Source organism: Vigna umbellata, chromosome 10, assembly GCF_029865625.1.
Source record: "Vigna umbellata cultivar VRB3 chromosome 10, Vumbellata_1.0, whole genome shotgun sequence".
In the NCBI taxonomy this organism is placed as follows: Eukaryota; Viridiplantae; Streptophyta; class Magnoliopsida; order Fabales; family Fabaceae; genus Vigna; species Vigna umbellata.
In genome coordinates, this window is record NC_142174.1 from 14591430 (window position 1) to 14613883 (window position 22454).

At 27.2% G+C, this 22454-nt stretch overlaps 1 protein-coding gene across 1 annotated transcript; it reads left to right on the plus strand.

The window, feature by feature from the left end:
- Positions 1–5671: 5671 nt before the first annotated feature.
- LOC124827546 (uncharacterized) lies at positions 5672–10371 on the plus strand. The gene is made up of 6 exons (XM_047300619.2): positions 5672–6178; positions 6977–7212; positions 7288–7546; positions 9103–9282; positions 9357–9512; positions 9894–10371. Exons 1-6 carry the CDS (start codon positions 6029–6031, stop codon positions 10059–10061), a joined length of 1149 nt encoding a protein of 382 aa, XP_047156575.1. The 5' UTR covers positions 5672–6028; the 3' UTR covers positions 10062–10371.
- Positions 10372–22454: the final 12083 nt, after the last annotated feature.

Sequence of the window (22454 nt, forward strand, 5' to 3'; positions counted from 1 at the left end):
CTAACTCTTTCTTCTCTATTTCTCAAGGTTTCTCACTTGATTTTTCCTCTCTTTGTGCAAAATAGCCTCCCCTCATGGCTATTTATAATCCAAAAATTTTACTATTCATCAATTTTTTTAATATTATTTATTATTTTAATATTATTTTATTATATTAATTTCTTAATCACTACTTACATAATGGATTCATAATGGATTCCTCAATAATGCCTTCAAATCTGAATGCTTTCTCCATTATCAATATTTTAAATTTTATTTTACTTTTTCGTTTTTTTTTTCACAAAAAGGTAGAAAAGAGTTTGAATTCATCACCAAATTTTTTTACCAATTAAGCTACCAAAATTTCTTATTTAACTTTTCACATTTTATATTATAAATTTATTGTATTTTCCATTCATGAAAAAATATATTTTTACTAATAATAAAATTGTAAATATTTTTCATGGGTGTTAGAGCAACTTAAACATTGCCAATTATTTGGTAAACTATAAAACAAAGTCACCTTGCATATTTTATTTTCTTTAGTTCTAATATTAACTATTAATTGAATAAAAGACCGTTTCTTGTTTCATTCCTTTTAAAGTTTTTTCGTTTTTTCCACTTTTTTTTTCTTGACCGGTCTCATACTAATTTCCACGATCACATCTTTGTTTAGACCGCACAAAAATAAAGTAATATATACTTAACTTAAACTTTTAGTTTGAGTAAGTTTTTATTTTTTCATACACTTGTTTTTTTTTTTTTTATCCACAAATTTGGGGATTCATGTGACTTCTAAGTTAAATAGATGTATTTTTTGTTAGTTGAAATTTATAACGTGTTGTTTGTTGATCAAGATTTTTTATGAGTAAGTTGGGATTTTTTTTTCTTCAATTTCAAACAAATCTTTAAAGATAAATTAGTTTTCTTCAAATGTTGATGTAGGAAGTATTTTATGTTGAAATTTTTTTCAAATAAGATTTTGATTGGGTAATCAAATTCAATTGTATTACTTGCAATTTTATGTATTAAGAATATCCTCAAAAGATTTGAAAAGGTTTGCACAGTTTTATATATATATTTTTAATTTGGATATTAGATTTATGATGGTCAATTTGACTGTTGAATAATTATATTTTCTTCAGATCGTGTTTTCGTATTATTTTAATTGAAAAATTATATTTTCTATATTTAAAAAGTGAATAAGATTTTTAAATGAATAGTTTTGGGTTGTAAATTAATTTTTTAAAATCGTTAAGTTGTATTTGCCTAAACAAAAAATTGTTGCCAACATAAGGGAAATATGTTGTTCGAATAACGAGTGAATAATTAAAATCTACATTTAAGTCCAAATCGACTTATGTGACATGTACTTCTATATAAATATTATAATATTTAGTCGATTTGAATAATTATATGAAAATAAATTGAATTTATTGTTGTTATGTTGAATTGAATTATTTGAAGTCATATATACTTGCAATATAATAACTTGATATGTGTTTTTTAATAGTAAACATTTTATATGTGTTTTTTAATAGTAAACATAATAACTTATTATTAAAGATCAGACATTTTATGTTATTTGTGTTTAATTGAATTTGTTATTTTATGTTTTTTCTGTCTATTAAAAAGATATAGATTTATATTTTATAATATCTTTGAAATAAATATGCCATAAGGTTAATAACTTGATATAAATTCACATTAGAGTTATTCATCTCAACATAAATTTATAATAGTTTAAAACAAATTTGTTAGACGTAAATTTATACTTGTTAGTGTATAATTATATATAAATTTAGGGTTAAATATGTTTTTAGTCCCTAAACTATTCGTCGTTTTTGGTTTTCGTCCCTGTTTCAAAGTAAGGTACAATTTTGTCCTCATTCTTTTCGAAACGTTCGTTTTAGTCCTCGGAATTTTGGTTTTAGTCCTCATTTGTTGCTAAATGAGGACCAAATTTTTAAAAAGTATTTAGTTTTCGAGGACTAAAACGAACGTTTTCGAAAAGAATGAGGACCAAATTGTACCTTACTTTGAAACAGGGACGAAAACCAGAAACGGCCAATAGTTTAGGGACTAAAAACATATTTAACCCATAAATTTATGTCTAACCATATAATCAAATATAATTTTTTATGTAACATATACAATTAGATGTAAATATATATTCAACTGTGAATGGTTAGACGTAAATTTTATATGTTTTTTAATTAAATTGATTTTAGTACAAAACAAAAACATGTAAATAAAAATTTATCCAAATCAAAATATACAATTCAAATAGAATATTTTCAATACATAATATACATTTTTAAAGTAAAAATAAAAACTAGACCCTTCTATTAAATAAAAAGAGTAATTTAACTTTAAACAAAAAACTGATCAAAATCTAACGTACGTATTAGAGGAGATAGTTTGTCTATTGTTGTTTTATTTGAATCATATTTTCCTTTGATATATGTGATAGATAACATGAAGGCATGAAACAATGATACAACATTTAACATTAACAAGTTAGAAGTGTTACTTTTATATAGATCATGAATTCTTGTATGAATGATAACTTTCATCCAATGCCCGACATATTAATCATATTTAAATAAACTGATTTACTTATTACACTAAAATATACGAAGAAAAAACTAATATCATATAACTTCTACATAATTAAAGGATTAAATGATATCCAACCTCAATATATAAAATTTAAACTTGTTTTTTTTTCCAGCTCCTTCCACATAAAATGTTTGTGTCAATCACAATCTTGGTTAAATTGAGGATATGTTAGTCATAACTATTATATACTAAATGAATTATATGAGTTATAACATTCACCATTATAACAAGTTCTTCAATTGGTTGGAACAAAACCAGATAACTTGACAATTTTCATGAATGATTATTAGTAATTATCAATGGAACCTATAATGAAAAAGAAATAATTAGTTGAATAATTGTCATAAATTTAAAAATAAAATATTACACTTTGTGAGTCAATTATCCATGTTTTGCACGTATTGTTAGATTTGAATTTGTGTTACCAAACTTTTGAATGGCTTGATGATAAAAAAATCCATACACCACTTTTGTTCCATTCTCGTTGTGTCATTATACCTAAAACAATGAACTATACGTTAAGTGTGATAGTTTTAATATGGTAAACATAGAAGACATTTTACTATTTTACATGCATCATAGATATGTTGGTAACAAACTCTATTATTCTCATAAGATAAGGTTTACCCATTCGAAAAAACATTTTTCATAACTACTAACATGTAATCTATCATAAATTTAATAAAGAAAAATTATCAATATTTTGCTTTAATCTCTAAAATATATGAAATAAAAGTTGTCATTCAATATCACAATCAAACATGTATAAAGATAACATGGTTCAAATCAAAACTTTATCAAACTTATACATAACTTATAATGTATACATAACAAATTATGAACAATATTTTTTCAAACTATTCACTCAAACAATTCAATATTTAATATAAATTATTAAAGTATAACCATTTAAACTAAATCACAAACAAAAACTAAGTTCAGTCAGTGAAAACATCTAAAAATATAATTTAAATAACTAACAACATATAATATAAATTAATTTAACTATTTTCTATGAATATTTAAATTGTAAACTAATATATATGCATATTAAAACTAGTTTAACGCTCTAAAATATAACCATTTTTAACAAAGTCTAACCTTACACCATTAAACTCACATTCAAAAGTATAAATAAAGGAGACATTCATACGAGCAATGATCAAGTTTTCCAAAATGAGTCATGCATAACTCAAGAATATATAAAATGAATTATGTATTAAATTTTATATATTATATAATTAATACAAAATATTTATTCTATTATATCTAATTTGAATTAGTTTTGTTTGTAGATAGTGTTTGAAGATTGATCAATAAAGTTAATTGAAAGAATGATTTTATTTTAAAATTATATTTTATTTGATTATGAGATTTGAATGGATACATATTGATTTAATAAAATTATGGTTGAAATATGTTAATATAAAAATGTTTATTTTCAATAATTTAACCTTTTATTATCGTTTTGTATACTTATATATATATATATATATATATATATATATATATATATATATATATATATATATATATATATATATATATATATATATGGAGGTTACACAAAACACGTCCAAATTTAAAAAATAATAAGTTAATTCCGTTGAACTTTAAAATCTGAAGTGCTGAGGCCTGTTCTTTAGTGTATTGTTCTTTTTTGAGGCGTATTTGTTGGAAGGGGTGAACGTAGTTCTTTTTAGAGCTACATTGGGGACAATGAGAAGCTAAGCTTAATAATAATATTTAAATAAAAGGCGTTACAATGTGCAATAGTACGATAAATAATATGCATTTTTACTATGTAGTAATTTATATTATAATTGAATAAACTTAAAAGTTTAATACCTATTTTAGTTCTCTGTAGGATGTGTTTAAAGTTATCTTCTTTTTTTTAAAAGTTTACTTACGTTCTATATTATTTTTGTAAAAACGGTTCAAGTTAATCTTTTTTACTTATAGTATTAATGACAAATTTGCTTTAAAAACTTAAGTTAATCTTTTTTACTTATAGTGTTAATGGCAAATTTGCTCCCTAACAAAAATTTGATGACTTATTCAATTATTATTGACGTGATACTATGAGATCATTTGAAGTGTTAATTACATTTAAGGTAAAACACATTTTAGTGATGACAACTAAATTTAAAATATGATTTAATCAACATATTTGTAAAATATTAATTTTACTCCTTTAAACTTCTATAGTGAAAAAAATATCAATTTCTAGTTTTTTCCTTTTTTAAATTTAGTCGAACTTTATCACACTTAAACACTTCAAATTTAATTAAAATTTAAACTACTCCTTACTTAAAATTAAAATTGAAAAAACTAATTTTAAAGTTGACATAAGTTTTAAATTTATATAAAGTCTATCTAATTCTTTTATTTATTTAAAGTATTTGTATGCATATAGAAAACATTATACTTTAAACTTATTTACAAGTGAATCACAACAAAACTCACCCTCCAAACCAAGAATAATTATATGTTTTTTCTTTCTTATATAATTCAGTCAACTCGTTTTGTGACCATTTCTTTTAAAGACTTTTAAAGAGTCGTAAATTTATATTTAATGTCGTGTATGTTAGGTAAAAAAGGTACATTTGTTCTATGTGGCACCATTTTACTAAAGATTTAATTCCACACACCACTTTTTAAACGTTTCATGTGAACTAGTAGTATCATTCATATCAAATTACCACATCACACTACTCATAATTTCCTTCCTTTACTTTATAGTAGTTAGGAGTAACACTTATCCACGTAACACCTTTTTATAATAAACAATAACGCCAAAATCATCACCCTGTCCAAATTTTCTCAATACAAATCATTACTTATTTAATACTATATTTCTATAAACAATTATAGTTTTAGGCAATATAAGAAAAAAAGAGAGTAAGTTTTACGGAGAAATCATGGTTATGTATTATAAATTATTTAGATAAAAAAACGGAAAATAATTAATTAATTAAAAATATAGTAAAACTAGAAAAGGTGAATATTTTATTTAATTTAGGTGAGATAACTAAGACTACTATTATACAGAAACAGAGAAAAGAGTGCTTTATTCTTTTTCTCGTTTTCTTCATCATTCACACGCCTCTTGCAGTCGCGTGTGGGCCTCTACCCACCTACCAAACCACCGTTATGCACGCCAGATTTGTTACTGCTATTTTAACTCCTAATAATACTAATCATCGCCATTGTCATGATAATAAGATTAGTGAAAGAAAAGAAAAGAAAGAAAAAGAAAAAGAAAGAACGAACGAAGAAGAACATTAATAAAATAAAAGTATTTTGATTTTGAAAGAGAGAGAAGAAACAAGACAGCAAGCATAGGGAATCGTGAAGAATGGCACCTTGTTGGTGGTGGTGTTGTTCTCGTCGTCTGGATTGGGTTGGGTTGGCTTTAGGGCTTTGAATGCCATTTGGGGCTTTGAATGCCATTTGGGGTTCCGCTCTCAGGCAATCGAGCTCCAAAGCTGACCCCTTTCTCTCACTTCTCACTCACACCTTCTTCTTCTCTCTCTCCAGAACTACAATGGTAGAAGACATGTGTTTGTTCTACAAGGTACTTGCTCTCTAGTTCCTTATATGCTCCTTTCTACTGTTAAACCCAGATGTCCTTTTTGCACAATGTGTTGCTTCTCTTGCTTCCCTTGTTTTCCTATTCTTCTAACTCGCCTCTCTGTGTACTATTTTGCTTAAACATTTCAACTTTCTACCATTTGGGGGGTTTCTCTCTGTTCAAAAAATCAATTTAGAGTGGCTTCTGGTACTTTATCCTCTAATTCTGGCACTCTGGGAGTATGCTATTACGAGGGAAGATGAAATAGTCACGCGTGTTCATAGAAAGAGTGGTTTAAAGTCGGGTAAAGAAGTGGAACACTTTAGCACTAAAAGAAAAGAAGAACACTTTAAGCTCCTTTGTAGGTTTCTGGGTTATTATCTGGATTTGGGTGCTCATTATGCTTTAACGTGTATATTTATTAATTTTTAGCAAATGCGTGCATCTCTTGTGCTTTGTCAGGGACTTGCCTTGCTGGATTTTTTTTTTGGTTCATGCGTTACAGAGACTGATGCTTTATGCCTCTAAAGTTTTCATTGTTGATATGTTTTTGGTTATTTTCTTTTAATTACTATTATCCTAACAAAGCCAAGAATAATATCTTATTTTGTTGGAAAAATTACATCTGGATGGTAGTGGGCTGGGCACCATTTTGAGAATATCCAGTGTGTTCTTTTCCATTTATGTTCTTCTGGTATTTTGAGTGAAGGGGAGGCTCCATCAGTTTACCTACTTGACGTCTAGCAATGAAAGTTGTCGTTATTTGCATTTTAGTAACTTTTTCCGCGTATGTGGTTGCAGGAAATTCTCGTTATGAAGCCTCCAAAGAGATCACCGATGTTGTTAAGGGCAGCAGTTGTGATGTTTTCGATGGTTTGTGGCGTTTTTATCTTCTCTGCATGTTTAAAGCAGATAAGCACACAAGCTAGGACTACATTTGTGGATTTTAAAGTCATTGACAACCATTCTCGTGGTAGATTGAAGCTAATGAATACTCCTCACCTACTACATTATCCTAAACCTGTATCCTTTAGCAGGTATTGGGAAGTTTCTGTAAATCTTTATCAGTTGCCTTTAATTAGGTGCTTATTGATTGCCACGTTGTTTGCCAGGAACGAGTGTGATCATAATCCTGTACTGTTCTTTGCCATATTGTCCAATCAGAGATCAGGTAGTGGGTGGTTTGAGACCCTTTTAAATAGCCACATTAATGTAAGCTCGAACGGGGAGATATTTTCTGTTAGAGAGAGAAGGAAAAATGTGTCTTCCATTTTGCAGACTTTAGATAAAGTTTACAATTTGGACTGGTTCAATAGTGCTTCGAAGAACGAGTGCTCTGCTGCAACTGGCTTAAAGTGGATGCTTAATCAGGTATACATACTTTTTGTTTAGTTTTCTGAGTATTTACAGTTGTCAACAGATCCACACATTTATTGATATTAATGCTAGTTAATTGCTTGGGCAAGTTGTGACGTTTTTTTTTTCTGCTAAAGAGACTGCCGTTAAACTTTGCCTGATTATATCTGCCAAGGGATTGTGTGAGGTTATGTTGTAGTGTTATGCTATTTTCTGCACTTGAACGTGTTCTGGCCTGAATGATTGTCTAGAAAATTTCACAAAACTGTTTGAAAGTAGTTCCCGATTCACTTGAAGTCTTACTATAATATCACATGTCAATCCTAAAATATGTTACAATTTACCGACTCACTGATTGCAAACTGAACTCCTAGAGTCTGTTGAAGTACGCTTGAGCTTATGTTTTGCTAAGAAGCTTCAAGAAGAAAAACTCTACTTGTGCTATTTCTTTCAGTAGGCATAGTTGCATTGCGATATATATGCTACTGGCTTTGATTGCATTTAAGTTTATACCCATAACTATTCCTTGTATTTTCTGTTGTAGAGGATTTAAGTTAAAGAAAACCTTTTGATACTTTACCTTCATCACGATTTCCCCCTTGGTATCTGGAATCAGCCATTTCTATTGCCAGGTGTGAGCATTGACAAGTATTACATCTGATTGCAAATGAGTATAATCTGGTCTGTGAAATTTGTGATGCAAGTATTACATCTGATTGCAATCTAAGCAGTGACAAGTGTTACCAAAGGAGACTGAATGGACTCACGAAATCCTGATGATTAATATTTACATAAATTTGGTTAAATTTAGTTAAGTTTGGGTTCATAGACTTGATCAGCTTTATGAAAATATGAAGAAAAGTACTTTCAAAAAGAATGGGGACTACAACATCTTGTTCTTCAAATTTTCTTACTGGCTTTGAATATTAAAATGATTTTACTTATATGCCTGCGTTGGAAACTTGCTTTTTAAATATTTTTGTATACTATTTAAGGACTGTCATACAGATGACCTACCCCCTATTTTTTAGAAAGATGAGAATATGCCATCCAAGTATCTCTGGTAGTTATTAACGTTGGATGCTTCGAGCGGAATTGTGGCATCTCCTGGATTCCCTAAGACTAAGTTCTACATATTTATCCTCCTTAAGTGCTCATAAGAATTTGTGTAATGCCAAGAAATAGTATTAAGAATGTTCGGTGTGAAGAATTCTAGTTTCTTTCCTTGAGGATCAGGAGTCTAAAATTCAAAGATCCTCTGCATTTTTGTTTTGCTTTACTTGTATTTCTTTGACCTTGAGTCATCTTGTGTTTAAAATGCACTTCTAGTTCTATTGTTACTTCAGGATCAGGAAACATAAATGTGAAAGCAATCGTCTTTAGGATGGATTTATGGACTGGAAATTCATGTGGCTATGAAATTTTTGGAGTTTCACATATGTTGTTAACCTCGCATCTATTTGCTGTCCTGCTCTTTCTCCCTCGCTCTCAGACTCTGTTTCCATCTAGTTTATGCTGATGTTTGATCTGGTTTGAAATAATAAAAGAACTGAGAAATCTGGATTTTGCAGGGGTTGATGGAACACCATAAGGAAATAGCGGAGTATTTCAACCGCAGACGTGTTTCTGTTATATTTCTTTTCCGGAGGAACTTGCTACGCAGGATGGTATCAATGCTAGCCAATTCATATGATCGTTATGCCAAGCTATTGAATGGAACACACAAGGCTCATGTACACTCTGCAGAAGAGGTCTCTTCATCCACCTTTCGTTTGATTTCTCTTATTATAGTCATGTAGTGAGGCTCATAGTTGGTTTATTTTAGGCGGATATTCTTTCAAAGTACAAGCCTATCATTAATTCGACATCCTTGCTGGATGACTTGAAGGATATGGAGATGAGATCTGCTAAAGCTTTAGAATACTTCAACAGAACTCGGCAAATGATTGTGTACTATGAGGATCTTATGAGAAATCACACTGTAAGGACCTCTTCATAAAATCTTAAATCATTTGAAGGTTGCAAAATAGAAAGGAAAAATCCTTTTGGATGTTATGCTATCACAATCTGCCAGTGATAACTTATAGTTTGAGTTTAGCTAAATACTTATCTAAAATATGACAACAAATGGATTTAGCTCCTAGAGTGAAGTTAATAATACTTCAAATTACACAATTTCCAAAACTTTTTGTTTTATATTTTTCACCTATTTCTATTCTACCAAGGAACTAAAAATGACATGTCTGTATTTTTTCAACTTCTTTCTTCTGAATTCTTTTTCCACAACCAAAAACAGGATTAATCATTTCTTCTGGTTTTCACTCTTCATTACATGATTGTATTCACTGTGTGTTTGATGCAGAAACTAATAGATGTTCAAGAGTTCTTAGGGTTGCCTCAGATGGAGTTAACGAGCCGTCATGTTAAGATACATAGAGGACCATTGTCAGACCACATTCAGAACTGGGATGACGTTAACAAAACGCTGAAAGGAACCGTTTACGAGAGTTTTCTTGAAGCTGACTATTAGTCGTAGTCTCTTCTATTCTGACTGCTGGAAAAAGGTGTAAATACCATACCAACTTCGCTCATCTTTTGCCCCAGTAAAGCCTCAGGGTTCAAAAATTTTGCTTTGGCTCTGGAACATTACCTCAGTGTTCTATGCCTTTTTTGGTCACCCACCTACTAACACGGTTGATGAAATGAATGGCTTCTTCTTCCTTTCTAGTTTTCTTTTGTTTCTTTCTTCCTCCCCTTTGTTCAGTGAAACATGTACATGTCTTTGTCAGCTAATTGATTTAAGTAAAGATCATTATTGTTTTGTTCAAATCTGTGTTCAATGATTTGTTTGTTTGGTTTAATTTTAACTCTGAAATGGCAATATGGCATCCCATTAATTGTTTTACGCTTTTAGCTTCTCGAAGTCACGGACATCATGTACTCTCTTTCATTGTATTGTAGAAAGGTTAATTCAAATTGTAAAGCTTTGATTTAAGATTCCCTAATTAGTATTTGGTTTGTTTGCTGATAAAAAATCAAACTAATTTTGGAGTTAAGAATGTCGTCATATATTTAGTGACCTCACGTGAAACCATTTTTATGGGAAAAATTTAAGAAAATGTAATTGTCTCTGTCGAGTTGCATAAGGTAAAGTTCATTAAGCAGTGACATTAATGACATTGGAACATATGTCAGCAAATGCTTACAACTATGGTGACTTTTGGTGACGATTGTTCTTTATCTTATGGTTGCATTTGGCAATGGTGAAAAAAAGTTACAGCAACAAACATGGCTACTTGCCATCATTAACCAACCACAACACAAATTCTATTTAACCTTAACATTCAGTTTCAAATCTAGTTGGAAAGTTGACTCTGAGTGAAGTCCCAACGGAGATCCACTCTCCGTAGAATAGAGGAATGGTAAATTAATTAATCTCTATGTAGGTAAACAAAATTAAACTAAAACAAAAAATATAACTTTGCGAAAAACAATACCTGCATAATAAATACTATAATTCTATAGTTAGTTATGAATTTAGATACAAAGTTAACATTAATCCTTTTCAAATTTATGTATAAAGAATAGTATGGAAAGAAGTATGCTTTCTGAACTTTTATTTCATCGGAGTTTCTATGCAATTGGAAAGTGATAATGTAATAAATGTAAGCAGTGCATTATAAATTAAGGTTCACTTACCTTTTTAATTTCTTCTAAAGTTAATTTATCTCATTTGGTACAATAAAGAAAACCGAAACACGAATAAACAATAACAAATGTAACTACTTCTAATTCATAGATTTGAATAAAGGAGACAGCTCTTAAAGAAACGTGAATGAAAGAAAAAGTTGCGTTGAAATATACATCAGCATTGCTTTTGACATTTGCGAATGGAAAATGACACTTGAACAACCATTTTTGACAACATCTAGACACGCGCACACGTGTCAAAATCTGAGTGGTCCATTTTCATTTAATTTTTCCAACTGGACCACTCAGATTTTGACACGTGTGCGCGTGTCTAAATGTTGTCAAAAATGATTGTTCAAGTATCATTTTCCTTTGCGAATACCCTGTTATATTTGTTGTCACAAAAAGTCAATTGCTCCGTCACTAAAACTCATTAACCAAATTAAGAATATACCCATTCAGTTTTATTATATGTTGAACCCATGACCAGGGTGCCAAAATGTAATTAATCGTGAAATTAAATAATAAACCCATCAATTTACGTCCCACTTTTCTCGTTTTTGTAATACACTAAATATATTTAAAAGGGAAGCTTTTTATACAGATGTGGCCATGAATATTAAAAAAAATAACCATTATCAAAATAAAATAATTTTACTTTTGTCAAATATATATATATATATATATATATATATATATGAAATTTTTCGTATTTTAAAGATTTTTCCTAATCAAAATTTGGCAAAAACATGATTGTGGTGAATTTTTTTAGAAAATTTACTAAAACTGAATATATTTGAAAAAAATTATGATATAAGTAAGACATGTCACATTGATACGCTTTATTATAAAAAAATTATATCAAGATAATACGATTTTAGTGTAAAATATTTTTAAGCCAAATTTGGCTTAATATAATACAACTTTAATTCAATGTATATATTTTAAATTGAAACAGTGTGAAGATAATACGACTTTAATTCAATTTTGGTAAAAATCGTATTAGGGTGACACGAATTCAATTTAAAATCCTCTAAACTAAAGTTGTGCCTTTTTGACCCAACTTAACTTTAAAAATACTTTGAACTCAAGTTAAATCAATCATCTTAGCACAACTTTTTCATAATAAAATTGCATTAAGGTGACACAACTTTAGTTCAATACATTTTAAACTGAAGTCGTGTTAGGATGACATAATTTCAATATAAAATGTTATGAACTAAAGTTGTGTTATCTGGACATAACTTTAACTTTAAAAATATTTTAAACTCAAAACATATAACTTTGAGACTATTTTTTTTACGGGAAAATCATGTCGCTTTGATACGAGTTACCTACTACTTTGTAATTTTTTTTCAAATCTTTTTAATTTTGATATTCTTCTTAAAAAAATTTCACGATTTGCTAAAAAAAAAGTAGGTTGTATAGTTAAAAGGTAACTGTAAGGTTATTTTATAACTATGTAAATGTGCATTAATTTATTGGCCTGGATAGCTCATATATAATTAATAAGTTATATTAAATATTAAACTAGATGACAATCTTTTTATCACAATGTGTATTAAATATTAAAATATCATTTAAACAAGCATAGGATTAGACACTCGATGTAAAAATAAAATCATGATTAAGTTATACTTAGGTTTTCCTTAATCATTTGTATAGACAAATATCTAACAAAAGTAATTTAAATAAGTAAACATAGGTCATAAAGAGGTTATCTTTTTCTTAAATTGAATTATCTTTAATAATATATATATATATATATATATATATATATATATATATATATATTAAGGAGTGTCATAATATCTATAATTCTTTAATAGGATCAAAGAGAAAAAAAATATAATATTTAGAATCGAAAATTGAATCAGTGGAAATAAAATTTTGTTCTCCATATTTTTTTTAACATAAAATTTTAATACATATACACATTTAATTATAAGTCTTTCAGTTTGAGTAAACATTGATATTTTTTTCAAGTTTATAAATCCATAAATTGATTTTGTTCTCCATAATTTTTTGAACATATAATTTTAATACCTATTCACATTTAATTATAAGTCTTTCAGTTTTTTAAGATTTAACAGCTCTGCTTTATTGTTAATTTTATCCAATTTGGGAAAAAAAAATGTGAACTTGTAATTATGAATGTTTAATAACATTGCTTAATCTTAAAATATTACAAATTGAATATAATGTTAAATTTTATAATAATTAAAAGTGGATTAAGTATTTGAAAAACTTAAAAAAATCTCATACTAATTAAAAATAACCTCATTTTACATGTGGATATAAATCTTATTTGTAAATATAATTTTATAAGATTAATTTAGATTTAAAATTTGATATGAAAATCAAAAACTTTAAATAAAAAAAATCAATTTATAATATATAAATAAATACAAATTTCATTTCATAAATTAATTTACAAATCAAGTTTAAAATTCAACTTAAAAAATATTTTGATTAGTACCATCTAATTTCAACAAACCTTGAATATATATAATTAGTTTAATAAAAGTAAGAAAAAAAAAATCATAATTTTTACTGAATAAAAATTTCAAAAGAAATACATAGGACAGTTGCATTAAAAATTGCAAAGTAAGAAAAACTGCAGCAGAGTTGGGCAATAGTAAAGCGAAGCAGAGAATAGAGACAAAGCTTCCAACTTGCCATTTTACTGTTTATTGATAACAGAGCTGACAGCAAAACACCATACCTTAGCTGCACTGCACACATTATATTATAATGTTTTGAAGTACAATGTTTCAGCTTTTGTCCCTTTATATTAATTATCTCATCTTAAATGAAGCCTCAACAATCATCACAAAAATTGCTTTGATGCCCAAGAACATTAGCTTTTTGCAGTCATGTGATGTAAATTTGTGCTGACCCATAAATTAAAGGATGCAAAAGTGTATAACAACCACTTAACTGGCACTCACCCATGCATATGACAGGCAAACGACATTTCTATCAATTCATTTATTCCATTCCAATATAAACCACAGGTGGAGTTTGAAGGTGGAGTTTGATAAAAGTACACAATAAGTTTTAATATTTCAGAGAGAAGCTTTTTTTTTTTTTTTAAACTAAAAAGTACAAGTAGTTACTAAAATAAGAGTTAAATATTTTTTTTATTTTAAGTTATCATATAAAATTATATTTTATTTTTAAATTATAAAATGTTTCTCCTTGTATGCAAAGTACTTTTTATTTTATAAATGACATTGAAATGTCTCTTATATGATAAACTGAATATCACAGTAAATTATAATATAATTCTCATATGTTACGGATGATGTTTTGCATTATTTTTATAAAATACAAAAAGTAAATTATTTTATAATTTAGTTTTGAAAAAACTTAAATTTTATGTAATATAAGATAAAAACAGATTTAATATTTAAAGTAAAAAATAAAAATGAATCATTTAAATTTTATTTTTATATCTATACTTTTAATCAATGAATCTAAGTTCATGTATGCATAACAATTAGAAAATTATGAGAAATTTTTTTTGACTTGCTTCAACTTTGAGTAATATTTTTTGACAAACATTTTAATATCATTTACGTATCATTTCATGTTGGTGTTTATGATTATTATTATTGATTGTGAAATAATTTTATATCAATCATAATATTTTAACATCATCTACCTATCATTTCACTAAATAACTTTTATTTTCAGCTTTTTTCTCACATATTTTTTTCTTGTTCATTCTTATACTTTTGTAAATACAAAGAAGGAGATGATGCCTCAAATCTCTGTATTTATTATAAAGATTAAATTTCTTCAGATTACATTAAAAAAATGCAATGTTAATTTACATTCTTCTTCACAATCTAAAGTAATTAAAATTAAAAAGATTGCCGAAAGGCTGCCCACTACTTAGGAAGTGACTAGTGGCACAGGTCACCCGCGCTTTATTCCTAAACTTGTGAGCTCTATATAAGGGGTAGTTTGGTTAGATTCTGTCAAAACTCAGTTTCCACTCCTTCATCAGAAAATCATAGTTCAATACTTCTTCCTAATTCTACTTTGATTTTTAGCCTTACAAATATGGCTCAAAACAAGTTCAAGGTGACAATGATTTTCATGGCATTAATAATTTTGTGGCAGGGATTCCAGTCAATCCAGGGAAGACATATGAAGTCAGAAGAAACCATCCACCTTCAAATACAAGGACGCATTTGGAAGACAAATGTAGCACCGCTTGAAGTGGGTGTGTCTCCACCAGCGCCACCTTCTGTGGCGGCTCCCGGTCGAGATGTTGATAATTTTCGACCCACCGCACCGGGTCATAGCCCCGGAGTTGGACACTCTGTTCACAATTAAATGTGTGTGGCTGTTTTGTTTTGGGTTTAGATGTAGGTGTATGGTTTGAATTTCCCAGTTTATGTTTGCTATGAAGAAGAAGAGGGAAATAAAAACTGAAAAAGACTGTAGCTGGTAATATTCAATATATGTCTCACCTTTAATTTAATTATTATAATTGTGTAACTTTTTAGTTTATATATATATATATATATATATATATATATATATATATATATATATATATATATATATATCACGTCTCCTAAGAAATAATACAACTATTCATATTTGCCCAATTCATGGTAATGTTGAACTAGGTATCATTTGACAACTAAACTCTTAATATTAATTATATTATTAATATTCACTAATATAGTAGAGGCTGAATCCAACCTAAAATTATGACACAATATTAAGTAAAATCATGTCAAATATTATGATTAATTATGACAAATTAATTGTAACAAAATTTAAAATTTATCAGAATGTATAAATTCATAAAAATTAGTAAAGAAAAATTTAAAATTTATCAGAATGTATAAATTCATAAAAATTAGTAAAGAAATATTAATTAATGTATCAAAAATTTTCAAAAATAATTATCAAATCAACTATTAAATAACAGTTTTAAATTATTTTACTTGAGATAAATTTTTATCAACATTACATAATAATTAAATTATTGATTTTGTAATATATTTTAAAATTAGATATTATGTTTATTAACATAGCATTTTGTATACGCGAGGTGCTACTAATTCTTAATGCAATTCAATTGTAGCTTGTTAACACGCTTCATTTGAAAGTAACAAATGTTTAGTAGATTTTGTGAGATGTGCTAATGTAGATAGTTATTTGTTTAAAAATTATTTGTGATTTTTTTTAATATTCATAAGTATATATTTATACTTCTCAAATAATTGTGACTTTTATACTAAATAAGTAAACATTGCATTTTAATATTATAAATTCAAATAAAAGTATTAACTTAAAGTAAGAATTCAAATAAAATTATATTCTAAAACTCTTTTAAAAACATTACAAAGAAAATGGAAATTTATATTCCATAAAGAAACATAGAAAGATTAAAATATTAAATAGTGTGCAATTGAAAAGATTATTTGAATTGGTGTTATATATAGATCAAATTTTTTATTTTATATACAAAATTTATTACTATAAAGAAATATTTGTTATTTTACCACTACTCTAAATCAAATAGAATATTAAAATATTAAATAGTGTGAAACTTAAAAAAATTTACCACTACTGTAAGAGGCAACTTCAATATAAAATTATTTGTATAATAAACTCAAGCAAACCTAGAGGCGAGGTTTACATACTAAATACATTTGGGATGATTAAGTTTTAGTGATAGATACTAGTTTTTAAGAAGTTAGTTATTCCATGTTTGCGGTCTTATATCATATTAGGAATATTTAACTATAAGTTCAAAATTCTACATTAAATAAAAATGAAAAAAATCGAGTAATATATAAAAAAGTATTTATAAATATTGAATATTAGGATTTGTATTAAAGTGTCATCAGATATCTTATATAAACGATTCGTACATTTAAAAGTAATAATCTTTCCTTTGTTTAATATGTTAACTTAATTTTTAATAATTTACCTTTTTTTATTTAACTTTTACTTTAATTGTATCTTTATACATAATGAAATATATTTTTATTTGTCGAAATATTTAACTTTTTAAATCCAAAATTAGGTGTAATTTATAAATCTTGATGGGTATATTTTGGTTAGTGAACATATACAATATGCTTAGTTATATAATATAGATATTACATTAGCGAAATAATACTTTTTAAGAAATGGAATCTAATTTCCTATTCAATTACTAAAGAATTGAAATAACTTAAACTCTTAATTTTCTTTTTAATTTATAAATGATGCTTAAAATTCATATGTTAACGTTATCAGATTAATGTGAGACAATATGACAATACATTAATTAATGAGTCATGTAGATGAAAAATAACATATATTATTTAAATTAATGTTTTACTATAGTAAAGTCCTTATAAGAAATTATAGTTGACACATATTAAGAGTCATTATATAATACTTTTCCGTTGTTCAACTATTATCCTTTTATTTTTATATTAATATATAAATATAATTTTTTTTAGTAATTATTTCACTATAAATTTTCTTATTAATATAAATTATTTTATTTATTTTTTTATCTTTTAAATTATATATATTTTTATAAATATAATAATATTTTTATTTTGTCAATAATTACATTAATTAATTTTTTATGTTTTGTAATTGTAAGGTAAAAGTAATTACATTAATTAATTTTTTTATTTTTTATAATTGTAAGGTAAAAATGGACACATGATCTGAGTGTTTCCACTAGTAATAGGTAGTGAGTTGAATTACATTAAACCTTATTCATTGTTGAACAAATGAAGTGAGCCTATTGTCACGGTTATTATAAGTTTGACTAGCAAATCAAAGCTATTATACATTGAATACTTTAAAAAAAATATTGTGGATAACAGTTGTATAGGAACTTTGTCCTTAATGAATATTTGTTTTTAATGTCAATAAAGATTGAAATTTTATAACATTCTGACCATGGAAATAAAAAATAATTTAGAAACAAATCAAGGGAATTTATAGTGTGATTTAACAATTACTTTCCGAAAAGAAGAATGCAATATTATAATATTTCATTTTATAAAGTAAAAGACATTATATAATATGTATGAATAAATAAATAAATAACTCATTAAGTGGTGGGACAGTGGCATGATTAAGTATTGTATTATTTTCTCCTTAACTCACTTTATGTGTGGTATGCTGAGATATATGGTAAAACTAGAAGTTCCACAGTCCTAGGAGCCATCCTATGGGAAGATTGTGTCATTTATTTCACACCAACCGGGAATTACATAAATTTTAGTTTGAATGGTAATAAATTAAGTAAATAAATGTAATCTGATTAATCTATGAATAAATTTTTTTAATGGATGAATGTTTACTTTAATTATGCAAAAATTCTATTTTAAAAAATAAATACTCGTGTTTAAAAAGATAAGTTGTTACTTGTTAGTATTACGAAACTTGATTTAGTCTCACATCATTTTGTACGTTGAGATGATCTCCATTTTGTTATATAAACAATTTTCTATAAAGTATATGAAATACACATTAAAATAAAAATATTTAAAATATATATTGAAATAAAAATACTTTTTAATGAGTTGTGAACATAGGCGTTCAAATGGTATGTTTTATGATTATAGTTTTGTCTGATATTCCACAATAGAAATTTTTTTTTTTGAAGAATCTAATTTTAGATAAGTAACAAGAGCTTTATTCGAAAGTAGTGGAGAAGAAGTTGTATATACTCTTAATAGGGTACAAGTGAGAATATGGAACGCCATTTGAAGTCATCTCAAGCATTAATTAGGATTTTCGTAAAAGAAGATATGAGGAAGATGATGAAGAAGAAGAAATAGCAAGGATAAAGAAGAAAAAATCACGAAAAAAAAGGAATAATAATCATTAGTAAAATCGAAACATATAAAGTAATTGATTTCAGTTTTAAAATAACAATGATCTAAAACTCTACACTTAATGTAAAACTTGAAATTTTGGTGACCTTTAAGTCTTAATTATTTAGAACGGGAAACATAAAGATATTTATACTTTGATTCTCTCAATAAGTATGACTTATACCTCTTATTTCAAATAAAGTAATTAAAAACATAATAAATTTTGAAATTTTAACAATTATTTAGGTTTCGATTTTTAAAAAAACTGAAGCATAAAAGTTGATAGTATTTGGTTTTTTCAAGAAAATTGGACTTATAATTTCGTAAAAATTTTAAAATTATCCTTGCATTTTAATATGTTTCGTTAATTTGAAACCAAAGCATATATAAAAGGATTTTAAAAGCTAAAACTGCATTATAGCAACAGACAAAATTTACCAATGCAACAGATTTTACGGCTAAATTCTAAGCATATAAGAAATTTGGTAATTAACAATGAAAATTTACAACCGACCAAATTTACCGATACAACAGATTTTACGGATAAACTTTAAATTTGTTAATAATCTGATATAAAGGTAAAGGTAATTGAAGTTGGAGAATTGAAGTAGAAAGGTATTTTAGTGAAAAAAATGTGGACATCACTTTATGTTTATTAATTATATTTAAGTGAAATAAGCTTAGAATTCCAATATCTTTAGACACTAAAATTATAAGTTTTTATTCTTATATACTATTCAATATTCATATAAAACTTAGAGTTGTATTTAAATTTCCAACATATATACTTACAGTTAATAATTAAATATGTGTTACATTTCAAAATTTTATATATATATATATATATATATATATATATATATATATATATATATATATATATATATATATATTGATTGAGTATATATAAACTCCGTTTTAGATATGTATGTATGTAATATATATTTTAATTGGAAAATATATATGGGATAGAGTATACTCTATAATATAATTTTTTTTATTATTATAATATATATATATATATTATGATTTACTATTTTCTTTTTGAAAATTTACATGAATAATTCATACTTCTGGTTCTATACCTCTCTAGTTTAATTTTTTTACAAATAATAATCTATATTCTAAGACAAATTAGTTAATGAATTTATTTATTTTTTTGCCGATATGTCACGATGGTGTACATTTTTTTGGTGTCTTCACGTGTGATTTTTAAAGTTTATTTTGTAATTTTTTACCAATATCTATGAAAATCTGTGAAAAAAAAAACTATATCTTTGAATAGTGGTTAATAAAAAAGGAAATATTGGTGTAAAATTAAGTATGGGAGGTAATTTGAGCAGCCGCAAATATGAAAGAGTGGATCCTAGTAGGCTATTGTGTAAGCTAGATTCCATGTTGATTGGTTTAAATATTTGTTCTTTCCGATAGCTTTTGTTTTCTTTTTTTGAGGATGTTCCGATAGCTTAATTTATTGCCCAGTTCTTAAGAACACAACAGAATGCTAACTTTAATAAAGGCGGCTATGTTTCCAAGGACAAAAGGAATCGAAAGAACGACAATTTGCAGCAGCTCACAAGAGTCAAGCTTCGCACCATGCATGTGCACTTCTCATCTTTTCACAGTCTCACCACAGTTTCAGACTCACACACGCAACTTGCATCACAAACCTTCCTTCCTTTGTGGTTCTATTTAACTGCACAGATTCTGCTCTCCATTTATATACATATATATATTCATTTTCTATTTCACTTTTAACTTTAAACACAAACCAGGCCATACACAAAAAACAAAGACATCTTCTCTGTACACTGGCACAGAATAATCTATAGTTAATCTAATAATAAACAAATTTTCTGCTCAATTTTCTAAGTATAAACTCTCGAAATCTTTGTAAACTCTTTTAATGTATTAAATATCATTGCCAATGTTGCGTTGCGTAACATGACCCACATTGCTTTGTCACTTAAATTAATAAGGATTAGTTTTTAAATCTATTAAAAAATATATTAAAAAAATTAAATCCCATATATAAAGAAAGAGAGAGATATCTATTTTTGATCCATCTGTAGTGTTTAATGTATCATAAATGCACTACTGATACACACAGACGCAAACTTGCTGGAATTTCACCCCGAAGGGTCCAGAATGCAAAATATAGCTAGAGAAAAATGTACTGTAGAACCAAATCTAGCTTATCTAGATACGTATGTTTCTTTCTGATCTTGAAATATATGAACCACTAGGCAATTAATCACTTACAGTAAACGCAAACGTAAAAGAATGGTGTATATTTATTATTCTTCATATATTATCTGGCCATTCTATAGTGTAAGCACAAATAACGGTCGTACATATGCTTTTTTTGTTAAAATCTTTTCTCTCCATTAAACATGTTATCAACCTTATAGTAACAAAATCCCTTCCACTTCTTCTTGCCACCAGAAAAAAGAAAAGAAGCCAATGGAAATTGAAACTCTAAACTTGTAGTTATTTCTTATCTTACCTTTGCAACGTCCATGCTGTACTTGATTATATTTTACAGTTAACTCTTTTAATCGTTAAAAGCTGTAAAAGTTGCATTAGCAGAAAAACCTGTGGCCATAAGCCTTTCCTTTAACCCAACTACCAAGTCTGTCTACTTTATGATGTTTTTTTTTTTGTTCTTTTCCCCCACAGACTTATTTATTTACGCTTGAAGTCACGAATATCAATGGCAATGGAATCTTCCCTAGTTTGATTCCTGGCTCTTCATTTTTTTTTTTCAGTCTTTCCCTAAGTGTTTGGAGCACATGCTTCCCCTCCCCTTATGCCTATAAAAGTACACCACTGAAGCAGTGTTCATTCATATTTCAACTCCTTAAATTTCTTCTTCTTTCCTTTCTCATCCCCCATTTGAACCTTTGAGTTTATCAATGGCACATTTGGCTCGCACTACTTGCTTTCTTTTTGTACTACTGTTCCTATCATGGGAACTGCTTTGCATAGAAGGAAGGAGTTTGAAAGCAACCAGAACCACCAAGTCACCAAAATCTGTCTCCTCCGTCAAGGCAATGAGCACTGCCATTAACACCACAAAAGGTGTTGTTGCAAAGCCAAGCCAGTTAGAGAGTATCGCTAAGAGTTTGAATGGATATGTTGAAGCTTTTCGACCCACCACTCCCGGCCATAGCCCTGGTGTTGGTCATTCTATTAACAACTAACGAATAAGTAACATGCAAATGCAACTCTTATGTATGGTGCAATCCTTATAATGTTAGTTTGATTAGGTTCTTATATTATGTGGTCGCAGCAATCCATATACCTTCTACGTTTGATTAGGTTCTTATATTATGCATGTTTGTATTAATGCAGTTTGGAATAAGTGGAGATGA

Bases quoted from the DNA above. Each gene is read 5' to 3' on its own strand.
- LOC124827546 (XM_047300619.2), top strand. From the start codon at position 6,029: ATGCCATTTGGGGCTTTGAATGCCATTTGGGGTTCCGCTCTCAGGCAA. The intron at 9,283-9,356 runs GTCTCTTCATCC...GGTTTATTTTAG, and splicing joins ATGTACACTCTGCAGAAGAG to GCGGATATTCTTTCAAAGTA. The intron at 9,513-9,893 runs GTAAGGACCTCT...TGTTTGATGCAG, and splicing joins ATCTTATGAGAAATCACACT to AAACTAATAGATGTTCAAGA.